General features: G+C 35.7%; 1 protein-coding gene and 1 long non-coding RNA gene across 4 annotated transcripts; one reads left to right on the top strand and one right to left on the bottom strand.

Moving 5' to 3' along the window:
- Positions 1 to 1,920: 1,920 nt before the first annotated feature.
- On the top strand, positions 1,921 to 8,111 carry LOC144562866 (uncharacterized). Of its 3 annotated transcripts, none has more exons than XM_078312177.1 (15): positions 1,921 to 2,170; positions 2,268 to 2,415; positions 2,726 to 2,928; positions 3,035 to 3,131; positions 3,452 to 3,600; positions 3,797 to 3,943; positions 4,276 to 4,386; positions 4,664 to 4,766; positions 5,314 to 5,457; positions 5,853 to 5,890; positions 6,173 to 6,265; positions 6,437 to 6,520; positions 6,786 to 6,938; positions 7,266 to 7,465; positions 7,873 to 8,111. In XM_078312177.1, exons 1-14 carry the CDS (start codon positions 2,102 to 2,104, stop codon positions 7,377 to 7,379), a joined length of 1,653 nt encoding a protein of 550 aa, XP_078168303.1. In that variant the 5' UTR covers positions 1,921 to 2,101; the 3' UTR covers positions 7,380 to 7,465; positions 7,873 to 8,111. The 3 variants fall into 3 exon arrangements, with proteins under 3 accessions (XP_078168303.1, XP_078168304.1, XP_078168305.1); XM_078312178.1 differs by having other exon boundaries at positions 1,980 to 2,170; positions 2,726 to 2,835; positions 6,786 to 6,941; XM_078312179.1 differs by lacking the exon at positions 1,921 to 2,170 and having other exon boundaries at positions 2,288 to 2,415; positions 2,784 to 2,928; positions 6,786 to 6,941.
- A 17,385-nt stretch (positions 8,112 to 25,496) lies between these two features.
- On the bottom strand, positions 25,497 to 27,438 carry LOC144562809 (uncharacterized). The gene is made up of 3 exons (XR_013514212.1): positions 27,309 to 27,438; positions 26,567 to 26,648; positions 25,497 to 25,594 (listed from the first exon to the last, which is right to left on the bottom strand). It is a non-coding gene; the product is annotated as an uncharacterized LOC144562809 (long non-coding RNA).
- Between the last annotated feature and the right edge of the window lie 145 nt (positions 27,439 to 27,583).

Genomic DNA, 27,583 nt, shown 5'->3' with positions numbered 1-27,583 from the left:
TAACCTATCAATAACACTCAAGCCTTAGTCATTTGAAATTTACAAGTAAAGTAACTAAAAGGTATACAAATTCAGAAAAAAAAAGTTGAAATAATATAAAATTATTATCTCAATTAAAGATATGCTTCCACAATGGGCCGATGGATTTCAGGTGTATCAATGCCAGTTCGATAGTTTCCTTATCGAGCAGAGGAGAAGGCGCAAGAAAGGGATTTACGAAGGGTTTTATGTGCCTCCGTTGAGAAGGGAAATAAATCTGCTAAGATTCAGGCGGAGCTGATGGAATGAGAGTAGAAATAGAAATAGAAAAAGTTTGAACTGAAAATTACTATTTATGTGGGAAATTTTTTTTTTTTTTTCCTACGTAAACAGTAATTTCGTTGTTGCAGCCGAACAGGTCCTAAGAGATTGTAGGTTCTATTATTCTAAATCTAATTTTTTAATTGTTTTGAGATTCGTACATCAAAAATAATTTTTATAAAGATTTGTACAATTCAAAAAATAAGAAGTTAGATTTAGAATAACAGAAACCTACAATCCCCTTAGAATCGTAGCAGATTTATTTCCGTTAAGAGGGGTTTTACGGTTGTTAGCCGCCTTTGTTTGAGAAGGGAATTCAGTCACCTAAAGTAACTCAAATTTTGAGTTTACATCCAGACCATCAGATCTATTTTAGCACAAATATTAAAGGGGTTTGTACTGTTCATTGGGGTTTGTACTGTTCATTGGGTCCGGTTTAATCGGTTTTAAACCAAACTGATTTTGATTGGACCAAATAGTTCGATTTTTCTATTTTATTGGATCGGTTCGGTTCATTTCTAAAACTAATTAAATACTATGGTTTGGTTCGATTTAAAAAATTTCAAACCCAATTATACTGAACTGACCGATCTAGCTTTTAATAAACCCACTTGAACCAGGCAACCAACTTTGGTTCGGTTCATTTCTAATACTCAACCAATTGAACCCCCTCTTGTTGCAGTTGCATTTACGTGTTTGTCTTTGTTTTATTTCTAGAGTTCTCACATTTGTCTTTGCTTTCTCTTTGCTTTTTTTTTTAATCAATCGGTATTTTGTGCCTCTTCACATTTTCTTTTTCGTCTTTTTTTTCGCATGGAAATATATGTGATTCTTCAATAGTTGGTTTGTTTGTTTGTTTTCTTCTTTTCTTTTTTACTGATTTGTGAACATAATTTGAGTCTTTTGCTGAAAATTAATACTTCAATTTGAACCGAACAATATAATACTTTGCTTATTTTATTTCGGTTTTATTTGAACCGAACTGATAAACAGTTCTATTCCCACCATTCCGTACATTCAACCAAGCCAGATTGGTCTGATCATTGTTATAAACAATGGTATGCGTTTATCGGACGGACATAATACTATCAAACGATTGATCAAGAATAATAAAAAATAATTGACCATAATCGGCAATAATCGGCGGACGCTTTTCAGGTCTGATAGTGTATTCTCGGACGGTTCGGACGGACCTAATCTCAAATTTTGTGTTACATAGGATCCGGATTCTAAAGGACCGTAAGGAGACTTCACTTCCTCTCCATTACCTGATAAGGGAATCTTCTACAATTATAGATCTTGATCGTTCTTTTTAACTTAACGCGAATCTCAGAGCCCAATAATACTGTCCCCTGCATAGCCCGAATCCAAATCGGGTGAGATTTAATCTCAAACCGTAAATCCTCTACAGTACATGGGAGGTTACCAACCCCAGCAACGAGAATTCGTATTTCTCTGAGATATCTCAAACTTTGCGCGACTTTATGGAAAATCTCATCCGTTTAAATACGTTATACACGAATCTCAAAGCAAAAATAATGCTGCCCCCGCTCTATCACCGAATAGGCACCGGACACGTCGGTCACACAAAAGTTGAGATATCTCAGAGGATACGTACCAAGGGTTTTAACTTTTAACCGTCTCCTTACCCCTTTTTATCAAGAAATTCGCTCAATCCCGTCGGACCGGCCGGTACTCTTCGACTCCGCCTTTACTTTTTCGCTCAATCTCGCTTCGCCTCCGACACCGACACTCTCCCTTCGTGCTCTCTGACTCTCTCTCAGTCACACGACGATTGACCATGGTCGGACAGCATGCCGCGAAACTCGCCGCGGATATTATTTCTTCTCACTTCGGCAATCTCGTCGCGGTAACTCTCGAGATGTCTCTTTTAACCTTATCTATCGAAGTTAATTGGTAGTAGCAATTTGCAAAGTATGAATATAATGTTGTTACTTTGATTACAGAAAGTTTGCGGTTGCCTACTACAACATGGCACCCTTTCACTTCAGGAGATAGTTCGATTTACTGATATGATGGGTTCCAATGTCAAGAATTGCCTCCTTGTACTTATCCAGCACAACTGTGTCCAGGCCTTCTCCATTCCTCGAAAAGGTTAAATTTGCTTATGGTTTGGTTAATCCTTAATTTCCACATGTAATTCTGAACTTTTTGCTTGACATCTTCATCTATAGTCTATGACATCTTGTAGATTATTTCCATATTATCAGAGAGCTATAGTGCTAACTAAATAATAAGACATGGAAATTTTCATGCTTAAAAATGATGCATAGAAAACAGCTGTATCCCATTTTACTTGAAGATGCTTTTAATGCAACTAAAGATTCACATTTTGATGGCATCTACCAAACTTGTTGACATGATGTGTGTTTTTTTTTCCCGTAATTGGATTATGTTTTTTTAGGATCAACTGACAAAACTGTGACCCAATACATGGCCATCTTTGACAACATAATCAATAGGATGCGATTCTCCAAGTTTCTTTCTGTTGTGAAGGATGACCTTGCTCTAGAGGTATGTGAGAATGACGAAATGATACAATTTTCGGTCATGAGTCATGACTCGAACAGTACCAATCCGGGGGCTACCAACAAAAACAAAAAAATGGTTAAGTTGCCTGGCTGTTTTTTTGCTATTATTTAATGGGTCTTTAATAATGTGGGATTAAAAGAAAAGGAGGCAATAACATATGCAAAGATAACTAATTTTTCAGGCTGAAGTTCTTTTCGAGGGTCTAATTCAGAATGGGAGACTCACTTTTGAGCAACTGGTGGAGCGATCAATCTCTAAAGGGCAGCACATGGACCAAGGTATTCATATCATTCTCCTTTTTGTTGTTGATTTGATTACTAGGAAGAGATCAAGGATCAATTTAGGCTTATGCTTTAGTTTGGCAAAACTCACACACACACTCATAACTCATAAGTGACATAAGAAAAATAGTTAACATCCAATCGGTACACTGACTGACTACCATATTCTGTTTCTGTTCCTTTGCCAGAATAGCAAGGGACCTGAAATATTATTTTGGAGTAACGTAAATTCTGTGTAGGTCCTATGAATATTTTGTATTGTTCTTGTAGACCCATAACATAATAATGTATTTATTCCTTTTGCTCATGTGGTGCAGCAATGAGAGATAATCACCAGTCAAAGTTGCGTGCCTGTTTCAACAAACTTGTGCGCTGGCATTATGTGGAGCGATGCCCTCGGCCTGAGCCCTTTATCGACCCTGACTCAGAAGACCAACCTAAGCCTACTAAAAGACGTGGAACTAAGGTAATCCTGCTATATTTTTTTTCTTTTTTCTTTTTTTCATACATGTTAATACCTCTCGCTGCATACATAACATTCTGCTGCATCCTTGCTTATGAATGAGTCATCCAATAATAAGGCATTTGATATTTCTTGGACTTCTATTTTGGTATTGTTTTTGTTTTACTTGTATTTTGAAGTAAACATTCTTTTGTCACAGATAGTGGAACAGCCACCTTCTTTAGAACAACAAGCTTTCGAGGCTGCTACTCTTGCAGCATCTGAGAGGTTTTCTGAAATCCCAGAGAGTTCAGTAGAGAGTGCAGAGGACGGAACTGGAAATCATTCTTCAGCTGCTGGTAACAAGGTATAGTTATTGCCACTTGCCAGCTTGCATGGATTATATTACCAGACTTTGGTACTGTTTTGCTTGTGCCTATCATAACTAACAAGTGCTCGCCAAAATATTGTTTTGTATTGTACTAATTTTGTTTCTAAATTGCTTGAATGATGGTTGTTTGAGAGCTCAGTTGTGTTTAGGGTAATAATAAAAGGCAACATAATAAATAAAATAGAGAAAATTTGTAATAATCAATTCTGCTTGTACTGTTTCATGGGCTATAAATATATTTGTCTAAGAGCATTCTATAATAAGTAATTATGTGCATTGTTACACTTTCATCATCTGACTTGTAACAGAGGAAACATGAGACCTTAGAGAGAGATCTAGATCTTGTTGTGGCTATAGCTGAAAAGGAAGTTCTTTGGAGGGTGAATTTTGAGAAACTTCTGTATTGTCTCAAGACGAAGGTAGATGCTTTGATCTTTCCTTTCTTTTTCAACTGATGTCATATTGGATTATTAGTAATATACCTGTCAGGTGTAGTTCCTGTTTATTTTTATTACCTGTCTGTAATCAGTAATGGAGCAAATCATCTGTTAATAAGCGAGATTTTTAATCTAAAGGAATAGTAAAACCTAGATGACTATCAATTCATGACCTGGCAGTAGTGCATGCCAATTGGAGCCTTTGTTTTGCTGTTTTGTTATTGATTGCTTTTCTGTTTACTCTTTTTGTTGTGCTTAGATATGCGCTGAAAATATCAGATCAAGGTTTGGTGTTGATGCTGGTGTTGTCTTGGAAGCAATCATGGAGGCTAACACTGAACAAAAAATTAAGGATGCCATTGGTACTAGATTACAGTTCTGTTGAATATGCTTTATTTCTTTGTATTTTGTACAAACTGCAAAGTGATTTGTTCAATGTAAGTCAGACAAGGTTGATGTAAAACTACAATCTGAAAACATATACCTTTCCAAAGGCAACCAAGTCTTGCATCGTATGTGATGTAAAAAATGTGTTTTCTGTTGAAATTGCCTCTCTATTATGCCATGTTTCCTGTCAATTTGATATGAACTGAAATTCAACAAAGTGAATCTGTTCAAATGTTTTGATTTTGCATATATTGGTAAGAAATTGACTTTTTGAGTCAACATGAAAAAGGTTTTCGGCATTGCGTTTGTTAAACATAGCTTCTGTTTTATTGGTTTGGTGTCACTGGCTCACTGCCAATACAGAAAAGAATCTCGTGTGTCAGTTGTGCATAAAGAATCATATGAAATGCTACACAGAAATAACCTGCCTACTTGACATTGGAATGAAGTGCTTTGCATAGTCTTAAAGATCTCATCAAAGTTTACTCATAAAGTGGCATTTGTCTTTTTATGCTTTTGTAGTGAGTGCAACACTTGATAGGATTTTGGATCGGCTAAGAGACAAGCCGGCCGGCATCTCGATGACACTAGATCACGTGAGAACAATCCTTGACGAACTCCATTGCAAACAATCTACCGAGAAATTAGAGGCAATCTACTCTCTTGGTAATAGTTACAGCATTTATTCAGGGTAATTCCAGAAATTGCCGCTGAACTCAGTATCTTATTGGACTCTTGACATTTGGTTTTTGTTTGTTTTGAAGTAGACATGAAGTTTTTTTTTCCAGTCCATACTTGCATTCTTGAACTAATTTCCAAATTTCTTCTAAAGAATTAAATTTTTGGCGACTGGATTATTAGAGAAAAGATTCCTGGATTAGCAAAACACACAAATTTTCTTGTATTTTTGGATTAAAGTGAACCATCATAAATGATTAAACTTGAAAGAGTTCTGGGTTCATCTTAAGAATCATCCCATTTGTCTTTTAGTATACTATTTTATACAATAGCAAAGTAGTCTTGGTGTCTGCAGTTTTTTTTAACTATTGTTGCAAATCCAGATTTGAATGGAACCTTGGAAGCCTGTCAGAATGATGAGGTAATGTACCTTCCTTTTTTTGTTGAAGTGCAATTTTGTGAGGAATACAATAACAGACACCTATAGCATACCATTTTATGTGCTGTACCACACAATTGCAAGTTTGGGTATTGCCCTTTGTCCCATTTGTCTTTGTTTGCTGTTTATCCAGAAGTGAAGCTTAGGCTAAATTTAAATTAGCCGGTCAACCTGATGCTACATTGTGCTGTTACTCTTGTTAATCCTAGTTGTGAACAAGTTTTTCCTTTTCTGTTAAGTAACACTTGCTCTCTCTCGTAACAGATAGAGGCTTTAGTAAAAGCAAGGTATGGGGATCAAGGATATAAAATATTTAGGTTGTTGAGTACGCGGGGTCAACTAATTGAGACTGACCGGGTACGTAAAATTATATTTTATTTTAAATATGGGCATGCAGCATAAATTTTGCCTTCAGGCTTCTAATGATTTTTTGCAAGGATCTTCAGTTGCAGGACATGACTGGTACAGTGTCACGATATGTTATTTCAGCTTGAGTTTGAAATATTTTAATGCCTTTTTATTTAACAGATAGCAGAGATTACTTTTGTTGAGAAGAAAGATGCTCATCAAATGCTGTACAGGCTTTGGAAGGATGAATACATTGAATCTAAGGCAAGAGGCACACGACTCTCTGTGTATATGTTTTCCTTTTACACTTCCAATTTCATCATTTGTTTAGGATTAGGTTTGTCAAAGAAAGAAAGAAAGAAAGCCTTTGAAGAGTCAAAACTCAAAAGTGCAGAAGAGCCCCCAAGTTTCATGTTTTTACAGTTTAACAATGAGTTTACCTAAAGTTCTTAAAGGTCTGGTATGTGTTTGTTCCCCATTCTAACTCTAATTGTTTATAAAGGGAGTCTCAATTTAATACTAATTGCAGAAAATCCAGTCACAAGGGTCACGGGACTCGGCAAATATTTTCTTATGGAGGCTGGATAGAAAGGCGTTTTCTAAGACTGTCCTTGATGACATTTTTCATGCAGCTTTGAATCTGACTGAGAAAATCTCTCAGTTAGTTGAAAAGCAACACGAGGTTGTTTCATTTAATCTTCCATTAACTGCTGTTTAAAAAAAAGATATTTTCGGTTAATATAAGCTTGTGATACTATCTTTCTATACTACAATCTTGGTTTGAGCAAGGGAAAATTGCTCTTTTGCTTTTGGTATAAGCTTGCATATATCTGACAGGACTTAAGTACCTTGTACGAAAAATAATCAATAAAAATAGCAAACATTTAGTGGAAAAAGAGAGAAAAAAGCTAACACTGAGATTGAGTTGTCATGACCTGGTTAGTAATATTGAAATTTGAAACCCAACTTGTATTTTGATGATAAGCTTGTTTCTTTTTCCATCTGTTAGATCTTGGAGGTTGAAATGAAGAAACTGATTCAGACAAAGATTATATTGCAACTATCACTCCTAAAGATTGATGATTCATTGTTGCTTTTCCATGATTTTTCAAAATATACATAGAGCTGTCATTAATTTGATAAATGTTGCATCATACCTGAATGGTCTTGTGTCTGTGGTTATTGCCAGGCCTAAAACAGTATATGCTGGTAAGTGATTTGTTTTACACCTGTAATTATTGGTTAATTGTTCTAAAAATTTAGTAACTCATAAATGAATATTCAAAGACGTATCCCAGAAGATATGTTATATTTGAAGAACTCTCATTCAATGACAAGTATCCATGTCCAAAACCATACCAATTTATAAAGGGGTTAGGTAAGTATAAAATAACCAGATAATTTTAAAAGATTAATAATTGTGTTATAGAAAGGTATATTCGGTAGAAAAAGGTTTTTGCCATTTTGACAAGCAGGATTCAAAAGCCTCATGGTAGCATTTGCCACTAGGTCATGATTTTTTAGCTCATGTCTTTCTAATGCATTATGAAATTACCAAATAACTTCGTAATTAACCATTTAATTTTTATTATTATTTCTTGTATTTTATTTGGTAGGCAGGTTGACATAGCTATTGGTGTAGTGGAGCTGTGAAGACATCATCATGCTTTTTAATTTTGTCTGAAGCTACATATTTTATTATTAAATAACCTCTCTTTGTAGTACTGTACCAATGCAACTATAATATTTTAACTTTGGTAAGTGCATTGTTAACAAATAACTTATTTGTATTGCTTAAACATTAATTTTTTCAAATTGATTAATATCTATCAAATTTAAGGAGAGCTTTTACTTATTTATAAGCTTAAAATTACTTAAATCAACTAAACTCTGTATAATTGCTATGATGTAGTCATAGTGTCATACTATGCCAAGTTAATGGCATCTAATAATGTTATCCATAATGAATATGCAGAGATTAAATTCCAACAAGAGTCGAATCGAAGTTTAAATTTGAGGGTGTGTATTGTTTTATTAAAAAAAAAAAAACTCATAATCTATTTTTAAAATTTTGAGGATAACTATAAATAATTCCATTATTAGATCATGAGATCGACCAAGTATAATTCATATCGAATGACTTGTAGTAATTTTGCAACCATTGTTTATTTAAATTACAAAACGAATTTCTAATATTTTTCTTAAAATAATTAAATATGTTTCTTACATTGTAACTAGAAGCATTTATATCAAAGAAAACACATGCAATTTACAATAACAAAGTCATTTAAAAATTTCAAATTTACAACATTGCACACAAGCTTTCAAGGGGTCTATTTGTATCTAAATCAAATAGTAAAATTCTTTATGGCCTCCACACATAAGTGATTGGCTGTCTCTGATACTGTGAGTTTAGCTGTAGTCAAAGAAAAAAGAGTATATAAATTAAAATTCACAAATTGTTCCTTTTTTTATGCAAAATATAAAATATTTAATATAAAATAAGTTTATTACAGGTATCTCATATCAGGTTTGTTTATGCGTACTTTCTAGTAGTCTTTTTAGCTATGCAGGGGTGGAACTAGAAAATTGAAATAGAGGGCGCTAGATAAATAGGTGTTATGTAATTTCAATTTACGAGAGGGGCTAATACTATAACTTTTTGTAAAAATTAATTTTTTTCAAAGAATAAAATAACAAATTCCAATTAATAGAGGGTTCTTAGCACCCTTTTGACTATACATTCTTCCGCCTCTGTAGCTATGTTATTACTATAATATAATACTCGAAACTCAGTTTTGGATTTTTTGTTCGCAGTCTAGAGATTTTCATGCAAAATCTTTTTAAAATGTCTGTTCTTTAGTCCCAAATTATTGCACAAAAGTTTTATGTCGGGCTTTTGTAACACCTCTGATCCGGAAATGCAACAACCTATCGCATATAATTTGCCATAATTGTATGACAAGAGGAGATAATAGTTGCAACTCTAATGCAACATTCTAATAGAAGATCCTCGAAGCACTCAAGTAGTGTTATCATATGCCAAGATAAGAGGATAGTTGCAACCCTAATACAACACTCTAATTAGAGATTTTTGCAGCACTCTGATAGGGGTGGAATAAATCGTTATTTTTCCTATCATTTAGTCTAGATTATTGTCATTTATCGAGTTGCAATTGTTATTTTTCACTTGATTTTAGAGAACTGCATATTTTCAATGATATTGGAGCTAAAACAAGCATAAAATGAAGCAATTTTGACATTCAACCTCAGCTGTATGGATGCCATCATCCGCATGTGACCCAGAAGTGCTACCGCAAACAGTTATGCCCTCCATGCGGTTTACATCCAAATCGCATGCGACTCAGGCATCCACACGCAAAAACTGTCAGAACAGCAGTTATCGATCTAACTTCCCAATCAAGGCCTATATAAGCATATGGACGCCCAGGGAAAGCATTTTTTTTTTGTCAAAAGCCCGTAGGCGATATTTTATTAATTTGGACAAAACCAATTACACATTGTTTTGTACTAGTATATACAATATTTGTATTAGTACTTACACTATTACAATTAAAATCCTTTTACAAAAGTAGATAAGAAAAATCATAAAAAAGCAGAATTAATAGTTACTGTGCTTAGATTAGTAGATAGTGAGCCTGTAGAATTTTCTATGCTCATGCTTGGATTGGTAGGTTGAGAGCCAGCATTATTTCTTGTCGTTAGCACAAAACAGTGATGTAGTAATCAAAGCTAGGCAAGGGTATCCAGATGAGCCTTTATACTCAGATAAGGTTTGTGTCTGAGTTATTTAAAAGAAAATACAGAGAAAAGAGATATGAAGAGGAAATGAGAGAAGAAGAAAAGCAAGGAGGAAGAGAGACAGAGAGAAGAGGCAGGGGAAGGAGAGATAGAAGAGAGGAAGAGGAATGTCATCATCATCATAACCAAAAAAGAAAAATAAAAGCGTAATATATAATTTACAGAAATTAACAAAAAAAAGATAAATACTACCTGAGCAACACGATCCATGATACGACGGAGAGGCAGCGAGATCGATTGACAGAACTGCGACTAGATCCGAATGCGAGATGTAGCTTGGCCACTTTATCTTCCATCATCGAAGAAGAGAAGACAAGTCTAAGCCTAAAATGGAAGCACTCGTTCAGTAATGGCTAGAGAGACGAATCGGTGAAGAGAAACGATAGGGAGAGTTGGTAGGGTGGAGGAGAAACATTGCTTGGTAGTAGAGTAGTGGGCACAAATGACTCTCGAACCCAAGCTTTTTTTTAATTTTGCCTTACTTCCAAAAAAGCTACCACTTGTTGTATACTACTATAGTGCTCTAAACACCTTCAATTGGAGTGTTTTATTAGGGTATTAAATGCCATATTATCTTGCCATATAGAGACAATACTAGAGTGCTTCAAACACTTTCAATTGAAGTGTTGTATTAGTGTTGCAAATGTCCTATTATCTTGCTATATGGAGTAACTACTAGAGTGCTCCAAACATCTTTAATTAGAGTGTTTTATTAGGGTTGTAAATGCCCTATTATCTTGCTATATAGAGTCACTACTAGAGTGCACCAAACACCTTCAATTGATGTGTTGTATAAGTGTTGCAAATGCACTATTATCTTGCTATATAGAGTCACTACTAGAGTTCTCCAAACACCTTCATTTGGAGTGTTTTATTAAGGTTGTAAATGCCTTATTATCTTGCCATATAGAGACACAACTAGAGTGCTCCAGACACCTTCAATTAGAGTATTGTATTAGAGTTGTAAATACCCTATTATCTTGCTATATAGAGTCACTACTAGAGTGCTTCAAACACCTTCAATTGAAGTGTTGTATTACAGTTGTAAATTACCTATTATATTGCTATATAGAGTCACTACTAGAGTACGCTGAACACCTTCAATTGGAGTGTTGCATTAGGGTTGTAAATGCTTTATTATCTTGCCATATAGACACTACTAGAGTGCTTCCAACACCTTCAATTGAAATGATGTATTAGGGGTGTAAATACCCTATTATCTTACCATCTAGAGACACAACTAGAGTGCTCTAAACACATTCAATTGGGGTGTTGTATTAGGGTTGTAAATGCCCTATTATCATGCCATACAGAGACATCACTTGAGTGCTCCCACACCTTCAATTGAGTGTTGCATTATGATTGTAAATGCCATCTTCTCTTGCCATATAAAGACATACTAGAGTGCTCCAAACACCTTCAATTGGAGTGTTGTATTAGTGTTGTTAATGCCCTATTATCTTGCCAAATAGAGATACTACTAGAGTACCCAAAACACCTTCAATTGGAGTATTGTATTAACGTTGTAAATGCCTTATTTTCTTGGTATATAGAGTCACTACTAGAGTGATCCAAACACTTTCAATTGCAGTGTTAAGGTTGTAAATGTCCAATTATCTTGCCAGCTTGAGTTACTACTAGAGTACTCAAAACACTTTCGATTGGAGTGTTACATTAAGGTTGTAAATGCCCAATTATCTTGCTTCATAGAGTCACTACTAGAGTGCTCCATACACATTAAATTGGAGCATTTTGTTAGGGTTGTAAATGCCTTATTATGTTGCCATATAGAGACACGACATGAGTGCTCCAAATACCTTCAATTGAGGTGTTGTATTAGAGTTGTATATGCCCAATTATCTTGCCATCCGGAGAAGATACTCGAGTGCCCCCACACTTTCAATTGAAGTGTTGCATTAGGGTTGTAAATGCCCTCCTCTCTTGTCATATAGAGACACTACAAGGGTACACCAAACGCATTCAATTGGAGTTTTGTATTAGTGTTGTAAATGCCCTATTATCTTGCTATATAGAGAAACTACTAGAGTGCTCCAAACACATTCAATTGGAGTGTTGTATTAGGGTTGTAAATACCCTATTATGTTGCCATATAGAGACACTACTAGAGTGCTGCAAACAGCATCAATTGGAGTGTTGTACTAGGGTTGTAAATGCCCTATTGTCTTGCTATGTGGAGACACAACTAGAGTGCTCCAAACACTTTCAATTGGAGTGTTGTATTAAGGTTGTAAATGCCCTGTTGTCTTTCCATCTGGCGACACTACTGGAGTACTGTAAATACTTTGAATTGGAGTGTTGTATTAAAGTTGTAAATGCCCTACTATCTTGCTCAATGGAGTCACAACTAGAGTGCTCTAAACACATTCAATTGGAGTGCTGTATTAAGGTTCTAAATGCCCTATTATCTTGCTATATAGAGTCACTATTAGAGTGTTTCAAACACCTTCAATTGAAGTGTTGTATTAGGGTTGCAAATGCCCTATTATCATGCTATATAGTGTGAGAGTGCTAAAAACACTTCATGTGGAGTGTTATATTTGGGTTGTAAATGCCCCATTATCTTGCTATATAGAGTCACTACAACGGTGATTCAAACACCTTCAATTGGAGTATCGTATTGGGGTTGTAAATGCCTTATTATCTTGCCATATAGAGACAATACTAGAGTGCTATTGAACACTTTCAATTGAAGTGTTGTATTAGTGTTGCAGATGTCCTATTATCTTGCTATATGGAGTAACTACTAGAGTGCTCCAAACATCTTTAATTAGAGTGTTTTATTAGGGTTGTCAATGCCCTATTATCTTGCTATATAGAGTCACTACTAGAGTGCACCAAACACCTTCAATTGATGTGTTGTATAAGTGTTGCAAATGCACTATTATCTTGCTATACACTACTAGAGTGCTCCAAACACCTTCAATTACAGTGTTTCAATAGGGTTGTAAATGCCTAATATCTTGTCATATAAAGTCTCTACTAGAGTGCTGCCAACACTTTCAATTAGAGTGTTGTATTAGGGTTGTAAGTGCTCTATTATCTTGCCATATAAAGACACTACTAGAGTGCTCCAAAGATATTTAATTAAAGTGTTATATTAGGGTTGTAAATGCCCTATTGTATTGCCATGTGGAGAATCTACTAAAGTGCTCCAAACACTTTCAATTGGAGTGTTGTATTAGGGTTGTAAATGGCCTAATATATTGCCATATGGAGACACTACTCGAGTGCTACAACTCCTTCAATTGGAGTGTTGTATTAGGGTTGTAAATTCCCTATTATCTTGCCATAAAGAGACACTATTAGATTTCTCCAAACACCTTCAATTGAAATATTTTATTAGTGTTGTAAATGCCCTACTATCTTACTCTATAGAGTCACTACTAGAGTGCTCCAAACACATTCAATCTAAGTGTTGCATTAATATTGTATATGCCCTATTATCTAGCCATAAAGAGTCACTACTAGAGTGCTCCAAACACCTTCAATTGGAGTGTTTAATTAGGGTTGTAAATGCTCTATTATCTTGCCAAATAAAGACACAACTAGAGTGCACCAAACACCTTCATTTGAAGTGTTGTTTTAGGGTTGTAAATGCCCTCCTCTCTTGCCATATAGAGACACTACAAGTGTGCAGCAAACACTTTCAATTGGAGTGTTGTATTAGTGTTGTAAATGTCTTATTATCTTGCTATATAGAGACAATACTAGAGTGCTTCAAACACCTTCAATTGAAGTGTTGTATTAGTGTTGCAAATGCCCTATTATCTTGCTATATGGAGTCACTACTAGAGTGATCCGAACAGCTTCAATTACAGTGTTTTATTAGCGTTGTAAATACCCTTTTATCTTGGTATATAGAGTCAATACAAGAGTGCTCCAAACACCTTCAATTGAAGTATTGTATTAGTGTTGCAAATGCCCTATTATCTTTCTATACGGAGTCACTACTAGAGTGCTCCGAACAACTTCAATTAGAGTGTTTTATTAGCGTTGTAAATGCCCTTTAATCTTGGTATATAGAGTCACTACTAGAGTGCTCCAAACACCTTCAATTGAATTGTTGTATCCGTGTTGCAAATGCCCTATTATCATACTATATGGAGTCACTACTAGAGTGCTCCGAACAGCTTCAATTAGAGTGTTTGATTAGCGTTCTCAATGCCCTTTTATCTTGGTATATAGAGTCACTACAAGAGAGCTCCAAACACCTTCAATTGAAGTGTTGTATTAGTGTTGCAAATGCCCTATTATCTTGCTATATGGAGTCACTACTAGAGCGATCCGAATAGCTTCAATTAGAGTGTTTTATTAGCGTTGTAAATGCCCTTTTGTATTGGTATATAGAGTCACTACTAGAGTGCTTGAAACACCTTCAATTGAAGTGTTGTATTAGTGTTGCAAATGCCCTATTATCTTGCTATATGGAGTCACTACTAGAGTGATCCGAATAGCTTCAATTAGAGTGTTTCATTAGCGTTGTAAATGCCCTTTTATCTGGGTATATAGAGTCACTACTAGAGTGCTTGAAACACCTTCAATTGAAGTGTTGTATTTGTTGCAAATGCCCTATTATCTTTCTATATGGAGTCATTACTAAAGTGCTCCAAAAAGCTTCAATTGGAGTGTTGTATTGGCGTTGTAAATGTCTTATTATCTTGGTATATAGAGACAATACTAGAGTGCTTCAAACACCTTCAATTGGAGTGTTATATTACGGTTGTAAATGCCCCATTATCTTGCTATATAGAGTCACTACAAGTGTGCTCCGAACACCTTCAATTGTAGTGTTGTATTGGGATTGTAAATGACTTATTATCTTGCCATATCCACTAGAGTGCTCCAAATACTTTCAATTGAAATGTTTTATTAGTGTTGCAAATGCCCTATTATCTTGCTAAATAGAGTCTATACAAGTGTGCTTCGAACACCTTCAATTGGAGTTTTGTATTGGGGTTGTAAATGCCTTATTATCTTGCCATATAGAGACAATACTAGAGTGCTCCAAACACCTTCAATTGGAGTGTTATATTACGGTTGTAAATAGCCCATTATCTTGCTATATAGAGTCACTACAAGTGTGCTTCGAACACCTTCAATAGGAGTTTTGTATTGGGGTTGTAAATGCCTTATTATCTTGCCATATAGAAACAATACTAGAGTGCTTCAAACACCTTCAATTGAATTGTTGTATCAGTGTTGCAAATGCCATATTATCTTGCTATATGGAGTCACTACTAGAGTGCTCCGAACAGCTTCAATTAAAGTATTTGATTAGCGTTGTAAATGCCTTATTATCTTGCCATATAGAGACAATACTAGAGTGCTTCAAACACCGTCAATTGAATTATTGTATCAGTGTTGCAAATGCCATATTATCATGCTATATGGAGTCACTACTAGAGTGCTCCGAACAGCTTCAATTAAAGTGTTTGATTAGCGTTGTAAATGCCCTTTTATCTTGGTATATAGAGTCACTACAAGAGAGCTCCAAACACCTTCAATTGAAGTGTTGTATTAGTGTTGCAAATGCCCTATTATCTTGCTATATGGAGTCACTACTAGAGCGATCCGAAGAGCTTCAATTAGAGTGTTTTATTAGCGTTGTAAATGCCCTTTTGTATTGGTATATAGAGTCACTACTAGAGTGCTCGAAACACCTTCAATTGAAGTGTTGTATTAGTGTTGCAAATGCCCTATTATCTTCCTATATGGAGTCACTACTAGAGCGATCCGAATAGCTTCAATTAGAGTGTTTTATTAGCGTTGTAAATGCCCTTTTGTATTGGTATATAGAGTCACTACTAGAGTGCTTGAAACACCTTCAATTGAAGTGTTGTAGTAGTGTTGCAAATGCCCTATTATCTTGCTATATGGAGTCACTACTAGAGTGATCCGAATAGCTTCAATTAGAGTGTTTCATTAGCGTTGTAAATGCCCTTTTATCTGGGTATATAGAGTCACTACTAGAGTGATTGAAACACCTTCAATTGAAGTGTTGTATTTGTTGCAAATGCCCTATTATCTTTCTATATGGAGTCATTACTAAAGTGCTCCGAAAAGCTTCAATTGGAGTGTTGTATTGGCGTTGTAAATGTCTTATTATCTTGGTATATAGAGACAATACTAGAGTGCTTCAAACACCTTCAATTGGAGTGTTATATTACGGTTGTAAATGCCCCATTATCTTGCTATATAGAGTCACTACAAGTGTGCTCCGAACACCTTCAATTGTAGTGTTGTATTGGGATTGTAAATGACTTATTATCTTGCCATATCCACTAGAGTGCTCCAAATACTTTCAATTGAAGTGTTTTATTAGTGTTGCAAATGCCCTATTATCTTGCTAAATAGAGTCTATACAAGTGTGCTTCGAACACCTTCAATTGGAGTTTTGTATTGGGGTTGTCAATGCCTTATTATCTTGCCATATAGAGACAATACTAGAGTGCTCCAAACACCTTCAATTGGAGTGTTATATTACGGTTGTAAATAGCCCATTATCTTGCTATATAGAGTCACTACAAGTGTGCTTCGAACACCTTCAATAGGAGTTTTGTATTGGGGTTGTAAATGCCTTATTATCTTGCCATATAGAGACAATACTAGAGTGCTTCAAACACCTTCAATTGAATTGTTGTATCAGTGTTGCAAATGCCATATTATCATGCTATATGGAGTCACTACTAGAGTGCTCCGAACAGCTTCAATTAAAGTGTTTGATTAGCGTTGTAAATGCCCTTTTATCTTGGTATATAGAGTCACTACAAGAGAGCTCCAAACACCTTCAATTGAAGTGTTGTATTAGTGTTGCAAATGCCCTATTATCTTGCTATATGGAGTCACTACTAGAGCGATCCGAAGAGCTTCAATTAGAGTGTTTTATTAGCGTTGTAAATGCCCTTTTGTATTGGTATATAGAGTCACTACTAGAGTGCTTGAAACACCTTCAATTGAAGTGTTGTATTAGTGTTGCAAATGCCCTATTATCTTGCTATATGGAGTCACTACTAGAGGGATCCGAATAGCTTCAATTAGAGTGTTTCATTAGCGTTGTAAATGCCCTTTTATCTGGGTATATAGAGTCACTACTAGAGTGCTTGAAATACCTTCAATTGAAGTGTTGTATTACGGTTGTAAATGACCCATTATCTTGCTATATAGAGTCACCACAAGTGTACTCCGAACACCTTCAATTGGAGTGTTGTATTAAGGTTATAAATACTTTATTATCTTCCCATATAGAGACAATACTAGAGTGCTTCAAACACCTTCAATTGAAGGGTTGTATTAGTGTTGCAAATGCCCTATTATCTTGCTATATGGAATCACTACTTGAGTGTTCCGAACAACTTCAATTGAAGTGTTGTATTAGTGTTGCAAATGCCCCCTATTATCTTGCTATATGGAGTCACTACAAGTGTGCTCCGAACAGCTTCAATTGGAATGTCGTATTGGGGTTGTAAATGCCCTATTATCTTGCTATATGGAGTCACTACTAGAGTGCTCCGAACAGCTTCAGTTAGAGTGTTTTATTAGCGTTGTAAATGTCCTTTTATCTTGATATATAGAGTTACTACTAGAGTGCTCCAAAGACCTTCAATTGGAGTGTTATATTACGGTTGTAAATGACCCATTATCTTGCTATATAGAGTGACCACAAGTGTACTCCGAACACCTTCAATTGGAGTGTTGTATTAAGGTTATAAATGCATCTTCCCATATAGAGACAATACTAGAGTGCTTCAAACACTTTCAATTGGAGTGTTGTATTGGGGTTCTAAATGCTCTATTATCTTGCTATATGGACTCACTACTAGAGTGCTCCGAACACCTTCAATTGAAGTGTTGAATTAGTGTTGCAAATGCCCTATTATCTTGCTATATGGAGTCACTACTAGAGTGCTCCGAATAGCTTCAGTTAGAGTGTTTTATTAGCGTTGTAAATGCCCTTTTGTCTTGGTATATAGAGTCACTACTAGAGTGCTCCAAACATCTTCAATTGGTGTGTTATATTATGGTTGTATATACCCTATTATCTTGCTATATAGAGTCACTACAAGTGTGCTTTGAACACCTTCAATTCGAGTGTTGTATTAGGGTTGTAAATTCCCTATTATCTTGCCATAAAGAGACACTATTAGATTTCTCCAAACACCTTCAATTGTAGTATTGTATCACGGTTGTAAATGACATATTGTCTTGCCATCTGGCAACTCAACTAGAGTGCCGGAAACATTTTCAATTGGAGTGTTGTACTATAGTTGTGAATGCCATACTATCTTGCTCTATAGAGTAAGTACTAGAGTGCTTCAAACAAATTCAATAGGAGTGTTGTATTAAAGTTGTAAATGCCCTATTATCTTGCCATACAGTCACTACTAGAGTGCTCCAAACACATTCAATTGGAGTGTTGCATTAGAGTTGCAAAAGCCCTATTATCTTGCCATATAGAGACACAACTAGAGCGCTCGAAACACCTTCAATTGGAGTGTTGTATTAGTGTTGTAAATGCCGAAATATCTTGCCATATAGAGACACTACTCGAGTGCTCCAACTCCTTCAATTGGAGTGTTGTATTAGGGTTGGAAATGCCCTATTATCTTGCCATAAAGAGACACTACTAGAGTTCTCCAAACACCTTTAATTGGAGTGTTGTATTGAAGTTGTAAATGCCATACTATCTTGCTCCATAGAGTCACTACTAGAGTGCTCCAAACACATTCAATCTAAGTGTTGTATTAATATTGTATATGCCCTATTATCTAGCCATAAAGAGTCACTACTAGATTGCACCAAACACCTTCAATTGGAGTGTTTCATTAGGGTTCTAAATGCCCTATTATCTTGCCAAATAGAGACACAACTAGAGTGCACCAAACACCTTCATTTGAAGTGTTGTTTTAGGGTTGTAAATGCCCTCATCTCTTGTCATATAGAGACACTACAAGTGTGCAGCAAACACTTTCAATTGGAGTGTTGTATTAGGGTTGTAAATGCCCTCTCTTGCCATATAGAGACACTACAAGTGTGCAGCAAACACTTTCAATTGGAGTGTTATATTACGGTTGTAAATGCCCCATTATCTTTCTATATGGAGTCACTACTAGAGTGTTCCGAACAGCTTCAATTGAAGTGTTGTATTAGTGTTGCAAATGCCCCCTATTATCTTGCTATATGGAGTCACTACAAGTGTGCTCCGAACAGCTTCAATTGGAGTGTTGTATTGGGGTTGAAAATGCCTTATTATCTTGCTATATGGAGTCACTACTAGAGTGCACCGAAGACCTTCAATTCAAGTGTTGAATTAGTGTTGCAAATGCCTTATTATCTTGCTATATGGAGTCACTACTAGAGTGCTCCGAACAACTTCAGTTAGAGTGTTTTATTAGCGTTGTAAATGCCCTTTTATCTTGGTATATAGAGTCACTACTAGAGTGCTCCAAACACCTTCAATTGCAGTGTTGTATTCGGGGTTGTAAATGCCCTAATATCTTACCATATAGAGACACTACTCGTGTGCTCCGAACAGCTTCAATTAGAGAGTTTTATTAGCGTAGTAAATGCCCTTTTATCTTGGTATATGGAGTCACTACTAGAGTGCTCCAAACACGTTCAATTGAAGTGTTGTATTAGTGTTGCAAATGCCCTATTATCTTGCTATATGGAGTCACTACAATAGTGCTCCGAACAGCTTCAATTGGAGTTGTATTGGCGTTGTAAATGCCCTATTATCTTGGTATATAGAGACAATATTAGAGTGATTCAAACACCTTCAATTGGAGTGTTATATTACGGTTGTAAATGCCCCATTATCTTGCTATATAGAGTCACTACAAGTGTGCTCCGAACACCTTCAATTGGAGTGTTGTATTGGGGTTGTAAATGCCTTATTATAATGCTATATAGAGTCACTACTAGAGTGCTCCAAACACCTTCAATTGGAGTGTTGTATTGGGGTTGTAAATGCCTTATTATCTTGTCATATAGAGACAATACTAGAGTGCTTCAAACACCTTCAATTGAAGTGTTGTTTTAGTGTTGCAAATGCCCTATTATGTTGCTATATGGAGTCAGTACTAGAGTGCTCCGAATAGCTTCAATTAGAGTGTTTTATTAGTGTAGTAAATGCCCTTTTTTCTTGGTATATAGAGTCACTACTAGAGTGCTCTAAACACCTTCAATTGATGTGTTGTATTAGTGTTGCAAATGCCCTATTATCTTGCTATATGGAGTCACTGCTAGACTGCTCCGAACAGCATCAATTAGAGTGTATTATTAGCGTTGTAAATGCCCTTTTATCTTGGTATATAGAGTCACTACTAGAGTGCTCTAAACACCTTCAATTGGAGTGTTTTATTAGCGTTATAAATGCCCCATTATCTTGCTATATAGAGTCACTACTAGAGTGCTCCAAACACCTTCAATTGGAGTGTTATATTACGGTTGTAAATGCCCTATTATCTTGCCATAAAGAGACACTACTAGAGTTCTCCAAACACCTTTAATTGGAGTGTTGTATTAAAGTTGTAAATGCCCTACTATCTTGCTCCATAGAGTCACTACTAGAGTGCTCGAAACACATTCAATCTAAGTGTTGTATTAATATTGTATATGCCCTATTATCTAGCCATAAAGAGTCACTACTAGATTGCTCCAAACACCTTCAATTAGAGTGTTTCATTAGGGTTGTAAATGCCTTATTATCTTGCCAAATAGAGACACAACTAGAGTGCACCAAACACCTCCATTTGAAGTGTTGTTTTAGGGTTGTAAATGCCCTCCTCTCTTGCCATATAGAGACACTACAAGTGTGCAGCAAACACTTTCAATTGGAGTGTTGTATTAGGGTTGTAAATGCCTTATTATCTTGCCATATAGAGACAATACTAGAGTGCATCAAACACCTCAATTAAAGTGTTGTATTAGTGTTGCAAATGCCCTATTATCTTGCTATATGGAGTCAATACTAGAGTGTTCCGAACAGTTTCAATTAAAGTGTTTTATTAGCGTTGTAAATGCCCTTTTATCTTGTTATATAAAGTCACTACTAGAGTGCTCCAAACACCTTCAATTGGAGTGTTATATTACGGTTGTAAATGCTCCATTATCTTGCTATATAGAGTCACTACAAATGTGCTTCGAACACCTTCAATTGAAGGGTTGTATTAGTGTTGCAAATGCCCTATTATCTTGCTATATAGAGTCACTACTTGAGTGCTCCGAACAGGTTCAATTAGAGTGTTTTAATAGCGTTGTAAATGCCCTTTTATCTTCGTATATAGAGTCACTACTAGAGTGCTCCAAACACATTCAATTGAAGTGTTGTATTAGTGTTGCAAATGCCCTTTTATCTTGGTATATAGAGTCACTACTAGAGTGCGCCAAACACCTTCAATTGAAGTGTTGTATTAGTGTGGTAAATACCCTATTATCTTGCCATATAGAGAAACTACTAGAGTGCTCCAAACACTTTTAATTGGAGTGTTGTATTAGGGTTGTAATTGCCTTATTATCTTGCCATGTAGGGACACTACTAGAGTTCTCCAAACGCCTTCAATTGGAATATTGGATTAGTGCTGCAAATGCCCTATTATCTTGGTTTATGAAGTCACTTATAGAGTGCTGCAAATTCCTTAAATTGTAGTGTTGCATTAGGGTTGTAAATGCCCTGTTATCTTGCTGTATAGAGCTACTAGATTGCTCCAAACTCCTTCCCTATTATCTTGCCGTAAAGAGATCTACTAGAGTTTTCCAAACACCTTCAATTAAAGTATTGTATTACGGTTGTAAATGCCCTATTGTATTGCATTCTGCTTAATATACTAGAGTGCTCCAAACACATTCAATTGGAGTGTTGTATTAAGGTTGTAAATGCCTTATTATCTTTCTATATAGAGTCACTATTAAAGTGCATCAAACATCTTCATTTGGAGTGTCATATTAGGATAGTAAATGCCCTATTATCTTGCTATATTGAGTCACTATTAGAGTGCTCTGAACACCTTCAATTAGAGTATTGTTTTAGGGTTGTAAATGCCCTAAAATCTTGCCATATAGAGATACTACTCGAGTGCTCCAAACACCTTCAATTGGAGTGTTTTAATAGGGTGGTTAATACCCTATTATCTTGTTATAGAGTGTCACTACTAGAGTGCTCCAAACATCTTCAATTTTAGTATGGTACTAGGGTTGCAAATGCCCTATTATCTTGCTACATAGAGTGCTCCAAACACCTTCAATTGGAGGGTTGTATTTGGGTTGTAAATGCCCTATTATCGTGCTATACAGAGTCACTACTAGAGTGGTCCAAACACCTTCAATTGAAGTGTTGTATTAGGGTCGTAAATGCTCTATTATTTTGCCATATAGAGACACTACTAGAGTGCTCCCAATACCTTCAATTAAATTGTTGTATTGGGGGGTTGTAAATGCCATATTGTATTGCTATGTGGTTAATCTACTAGAGTGCTCGAAACACTTTCAATTGTATTTAGGTTGTAAATGCCCTATTATCTTGCTATATAGAGTCACTACTAAAGTGCTGCAAACACCTTCAATTAGAGTGCTCTATTGGGTTGTAAATGCCCTATTATCCTGCCATATAGAGATACTACTCGAGTGCTCCCAATACCTTCAACTGGGGTGTTTAGGGTTTAGGGTTTAGCCCTATTATCTTGTTATAAAGAGTCACTACTAGAGTGCTCCGAACACATTTAATTGATGTGTTCAATTAGGGTTGCAAATGCCCTATTATCTTACTATATTTAGTCACCTTTAGAGTGCTCAAAACACCTTCAATTGAATTGTTGTATTAGAGTTGTTAATGCCCTATTATCTTGCCATATAGAGACACTACTAGAGTGCTTCAAATACCTTCAATTGCAGTGTTGTGTTAGGGTTGTAAATGCCGTATTATCTTGTTGTACCGAGTCACTACTAGAGTGCTCCAAACGCCTTCAATTGAAGTGTTGGTATTATGGTTGTAAATGCCCTATTATCTTGGCATATAGATACACTACTAGGGTGCTCCAAACACCTTCAATTGCAGTGTTGTATTAGGGTTGTAAATGCCCTCTTTTCTTGTCATATAGAGACACTACTAGAGCACTCCAAATACCTTCGATTGGAGTGTTATATTAGGATTGTAAATGTCATATTATCTTGCCATATAGAGTCACTAATAGTGTGCTCCAAACACCTTCAATTGGAGTGTTTCATTAGGGTTGTAAATGCTCTATTATCTTGCCCTATATAGACACAACTAGAGTGCTCAAAACACCTTCAGTTGGAGTATTATATTGATGTTGAAAATGCCCTATTATCTTGCTATATAGAGTCACTATTAGAGTGTTTCAAACACATTCGATTGGACTGTTATATTAGGATTGTAAATGCCCTATTATCTTGGGGGAATTTCATGTATACCCCTCAAAAACTTCAAAATTACATATTTCCCCCTCTAAAGTTTAAAATTACGTATTTCCCCCTCTAAACTTCAAAAACTCACAAATTTACTCATTTTATTATATTTTATATTAAAACTCATTCTAAAATCTTAAAATACCCATTTGACCCTTTATTAAAAGCATATAAAGCCCATAAAACTCAAATTTAAATCTAAAGGGTTCCTCTACCATTTGATCCGTGTGCATCGCATTAAGATCTGTGCATAGTGCTTCAATTTTGTGTTGATCTAGCATGCACGGATCTTAAAGAAATATTGATTGGTGTGCATCGCATTAAGATCTGTGCACGTCACATCAATATACATGTGTGTTCGCATCAAGATTCGTGCTGATCTTGCGCACGCATATTTAAAAGCAGTTTGAACGGTAGAAAAATTGTTCAGATTCAATTTTGAGTTTGATGGGCTTTATATGCTTTTAATAAAAGGGTAAAATGGGTATTTTATAAATTTAGAATGAGTTTTAATATAAAAGACAATAAAATGGGTAAATTTGTGAGTATTTGAAGTTTAGAGGGGGAAATATGTAATTTCAAACTTTAGAGGGGGGAATATGTAATTTTGAAGTTTTTGAGGGGTATATGTGAAATTCCCCCTATTATCTTGCTATATATAGTCACTACAAGAGTGCTCTGAACCCCTTCAATTGGAGTGTTGTATTAGGGATAACTTGGAATCGACTCATAAATCAACCGAGTCAGTAAACTCGAGTTAGTTTTGACTCGAGTTAGTTTTAACTCGAGTTATAGTGAGTTGAATCTGAATTGATTTCGAACTGAGTTTCGAGTCGTGAGCTTTTTGTGCACCCATAGTCATAACTAGAGTGCTCCAAACACCTTCAATTGGGGTGTTGTATTAGGGTTGTAAATGCCCTATTATCTTGCCATCTGGAGACATTACTCGAGTGCTCCCACACCTTCAATTGGAGTTTTGTATTAGGGTTGTAAATGCCTTCTCTTGCCATATATCTACTTAAGATAAAAAAAATCATAATTCTAAGTGCTCTCTAATGTGTATGTGTCTTCAGATATTCGAGAGAGAGATCTTTCCATGGGAGTCCATATGCTTATATAGGCCTTGATTGGGAAGTTAGATCTGTAACCACTGTTATAACACGTGCTGATAACCTGAGTCGCATTCGGTTTGGATGTAATCCGCACGGAGGGCATAACTATCTGCGGTAGCACTTCTGGGTAGCATGCGGATGATGGTATCCGTACGACTGAGGCTGAATGTTAGAATTGCTTCGTTTTATGCATGTTTTAGCTCCAATATCATTGAAAATATCTAATTCTCTAAAATATCCAATTCTCTAAAATCAAGTGATAACAAAAAGAAATATGATTCTTTATAAAATAAGCAATTGCAACTCGATAAATGACAATAATCTAGGCTAAATGATAGGAAAAATAACGAGACCCTTATCATTATATTGGGGTTGCAAATACCATGTTCTCAAGCCATATAAAGACACTACAAGAGTAACGCAAACAAATTCAATAGGTGTCACACCCCGAAACATGGGGTCGTGTAGTTTTCGCCGTGAATATATAGTCGCCTATATACTCACAAGGCAAGTACGATATATAATTTCCAAACAAGACTTTCATTTCGCCAAAATTTACCATTTAAATACAAATAGTGCAATATGTTTATAATACCATAATCTCAAAATAAATCATTATATGAACAATAATATTTACACCTCCTACATACACATCCTACATATTATTACAATAACATTTAACAATATTTCATAAGGCTTACAAAGCAACAAATATCACCCCATTTCCAATACCGTTATAAAGACATTTAAAGCATAAAATCAACATTAACACAAATTATACATTTAAATTTTAATTAGGGTTACAATCATACGAAATGGTCCGAGAAAAGGGTCATACAACAAAAACACCATACAATAGTTAACCGGACACCAAAAGGGACACATTGAGATGGCATACCCTATCTTTAATTGGCTTACACCTCAATTGTCGAGCACTCGAATCCCTTCTATTCGCGCCTACCTGAAACACATGCAATAAAATAAAATTCCCCAAGGGGGATGGGGGGTGAGAAAACTTGTCATCCGTTTTCTCAGTGCGGAATTTAGTCAGGGCTACTGGATTTGTAAGAAATCCATTACCAGAACTAAATAAACCGCAAATGAGTGTCAATTCGGTAATTCATTAAAAGATAATGCATATGCAACAATAATAGGAACAAATGAAATCCAACACATATTTCCTTCAAATAAAATCGAAGAATTCATAGGATTGTTTGGCATAACCAATGAAATTATCAAGTCCGGTTATAAGTAATGGATATCAACTATCCATCTCGTTTGGCTTAACATTTCTATATTCCGGTTTATATTCAAACATTCACATCAAGTTTAACAAATTCCAATGAGGGTTGCATCTCTCATGATCATGCAACGGAGTGTCACTCTTTCTAAAAGAGAGACCAATAACAATCAACTATCCACAGTCTCGATATTCCTACAATCACAAATATAGTGCTCTCCAATAACAAATATAGTGCTCTTCCATAACAAATATAGTACACAATAAGGGTCATTCACCGTATGCGCATATGGGTCCTGAAAACAAAGTTTAGTCGCGAGCTAGACTTTGTACCCTTCCAATATGATTCCTCATCCACACATAACAAATATAGTTCCATTCAATCCAATCCAATACTGTGGTTCCATTCAGCTATCAAACGATAGAACAACAAGCGATAAAACCATACCAACATGCCAGATCAATACAAACATATCAATTCAATTGTACTATTTCCATTTACTTATGCAATGCGGCAAATAATGCTAACAAATAGAGATCCAACATGAGGTCATGCACAATAAGTCAGTTTGCAATTCAACAGGTGTATATATATATATATATAAGCACACATATATATATATATATATATACAAGTACCGTTATTTAATTCTAAGTAATAGAATTCAAAACAGATCCCGTGAACCCCCGCACCTGATTATGAAAAGCGTATCGCGCTCCTATGGTTCGGACGTCTCGAACGGTCCTGCAAGATCTTGCTCAACCGAGCCTACACCTATACCAATATACATACTTAACTTAGTTTTTGTTCGACGATTAATATGATTACTTGAGTAATATTATTGTCTTTACACTTTCCTTAATTTAAACCCTTAAAAATTCGTACCCAAATTAAATGAAAAACAGAATTTTGGGACAGCAGCCCCAATTTCTGACCATTGGTTACAAAAGCTACTAGAACCTTGTTATAGGAAACTCCAAACGACTTGAAACTGGAACCATTAGAAACTAGACTCCAAGACGCATCAAATAGACTCTTCATTTGTCCAAAATGATTTTGAATTGCCCTTTTAATTTAACTCATTACTCAGCCCTAAAATCTGCCCACTGTGCAGTCCCGAATTTCATAACAATCAAGTTTATTTATCAACCCTTAAACCTTGAAATATACCATAAATTAGTATAGACACTGGTACGGAACGATACCGGTGCTAAGAGATATAAATTTAATCATCAAATCTTTCCAACTCTAATCAATTTTGGGAAGAATCCGCAAGTCGGGTTTTTGTTGCAATTGAAACGGAAAATCAACAATTTAACACTCAAGAAACAACAAAGACATGAATTACTCAAGTTTGGTTCAATTCTTTCGAGTTTCACCGAAACCCTAGAAATCAAGGGGAGCAAATATAGAGAGAAGAAGAAGAGGGATTACCAAATAAAGTAGATAGAAACGCGAGATTTGGGCTCCTCTTCGATTTTCTCAATTTTCGAGCAATTTCGCGGGAAATGGAACTCTCTCTCTCACTCTCTATCTCTCTCGTTCTCTTCTGTTGGGGGGCGGCTCAAAGAAAGAAAGGAAGGGAGGGGACGTGAAATGAGAAGGAAGAAGGAGGAGAAGAAAAGGTTGGGCCCCCTTTGTCATTTAATGGAACAATTGCACATAAACCCCTCCAATATTTCAATATTCAACAAATGGGTGAAATCAAA

This window comes from Carex rostrata, chromosome 12 (assembly GCF_964058835.1).
Source record: "Carex rostrata chromosome 12, lpCarRost1.2, whole genome shotgun sequence".
Classification (NCBI taxonomy): domain Eukaryota; kingdom Viridiplantae; phylum Streptophyta; class Magnoliopsida; order Poales; family Cyperaceae; genus Carex; species Carex rostrata.
This window is presented reverse-complemented; position numbering and strand designations above follow the sequence as displayed.

What these genes read in the sequence shown, in the direction of transcription:
- LOC144562866 (XM_078312177.1), top strand. Translation starts at nt 2,102, where the DNA reads ATGGTCGGACAGCATGCCGCGAAACTCGCCGCGGATATTATTTCTTCT. An exon ending in CCAACAAAAACAAAAAAATG is followed by an intron (nt 2,929 to 3,034) that starts GTTAAGTTGCCT and finishes CTAATTTTTCAG; the next exon opens with GCTGAAGTTCTTTTCGAGGG. An exon ending in TGTATTGTCTCAAGACGAAG is followed by an intron (nt 4,387 to 4,663) that starts GTAGATGCTTTG and finishes TGTTGTGCTTAG; the next exon opens with ATATGCGCTGAAAATATCAG.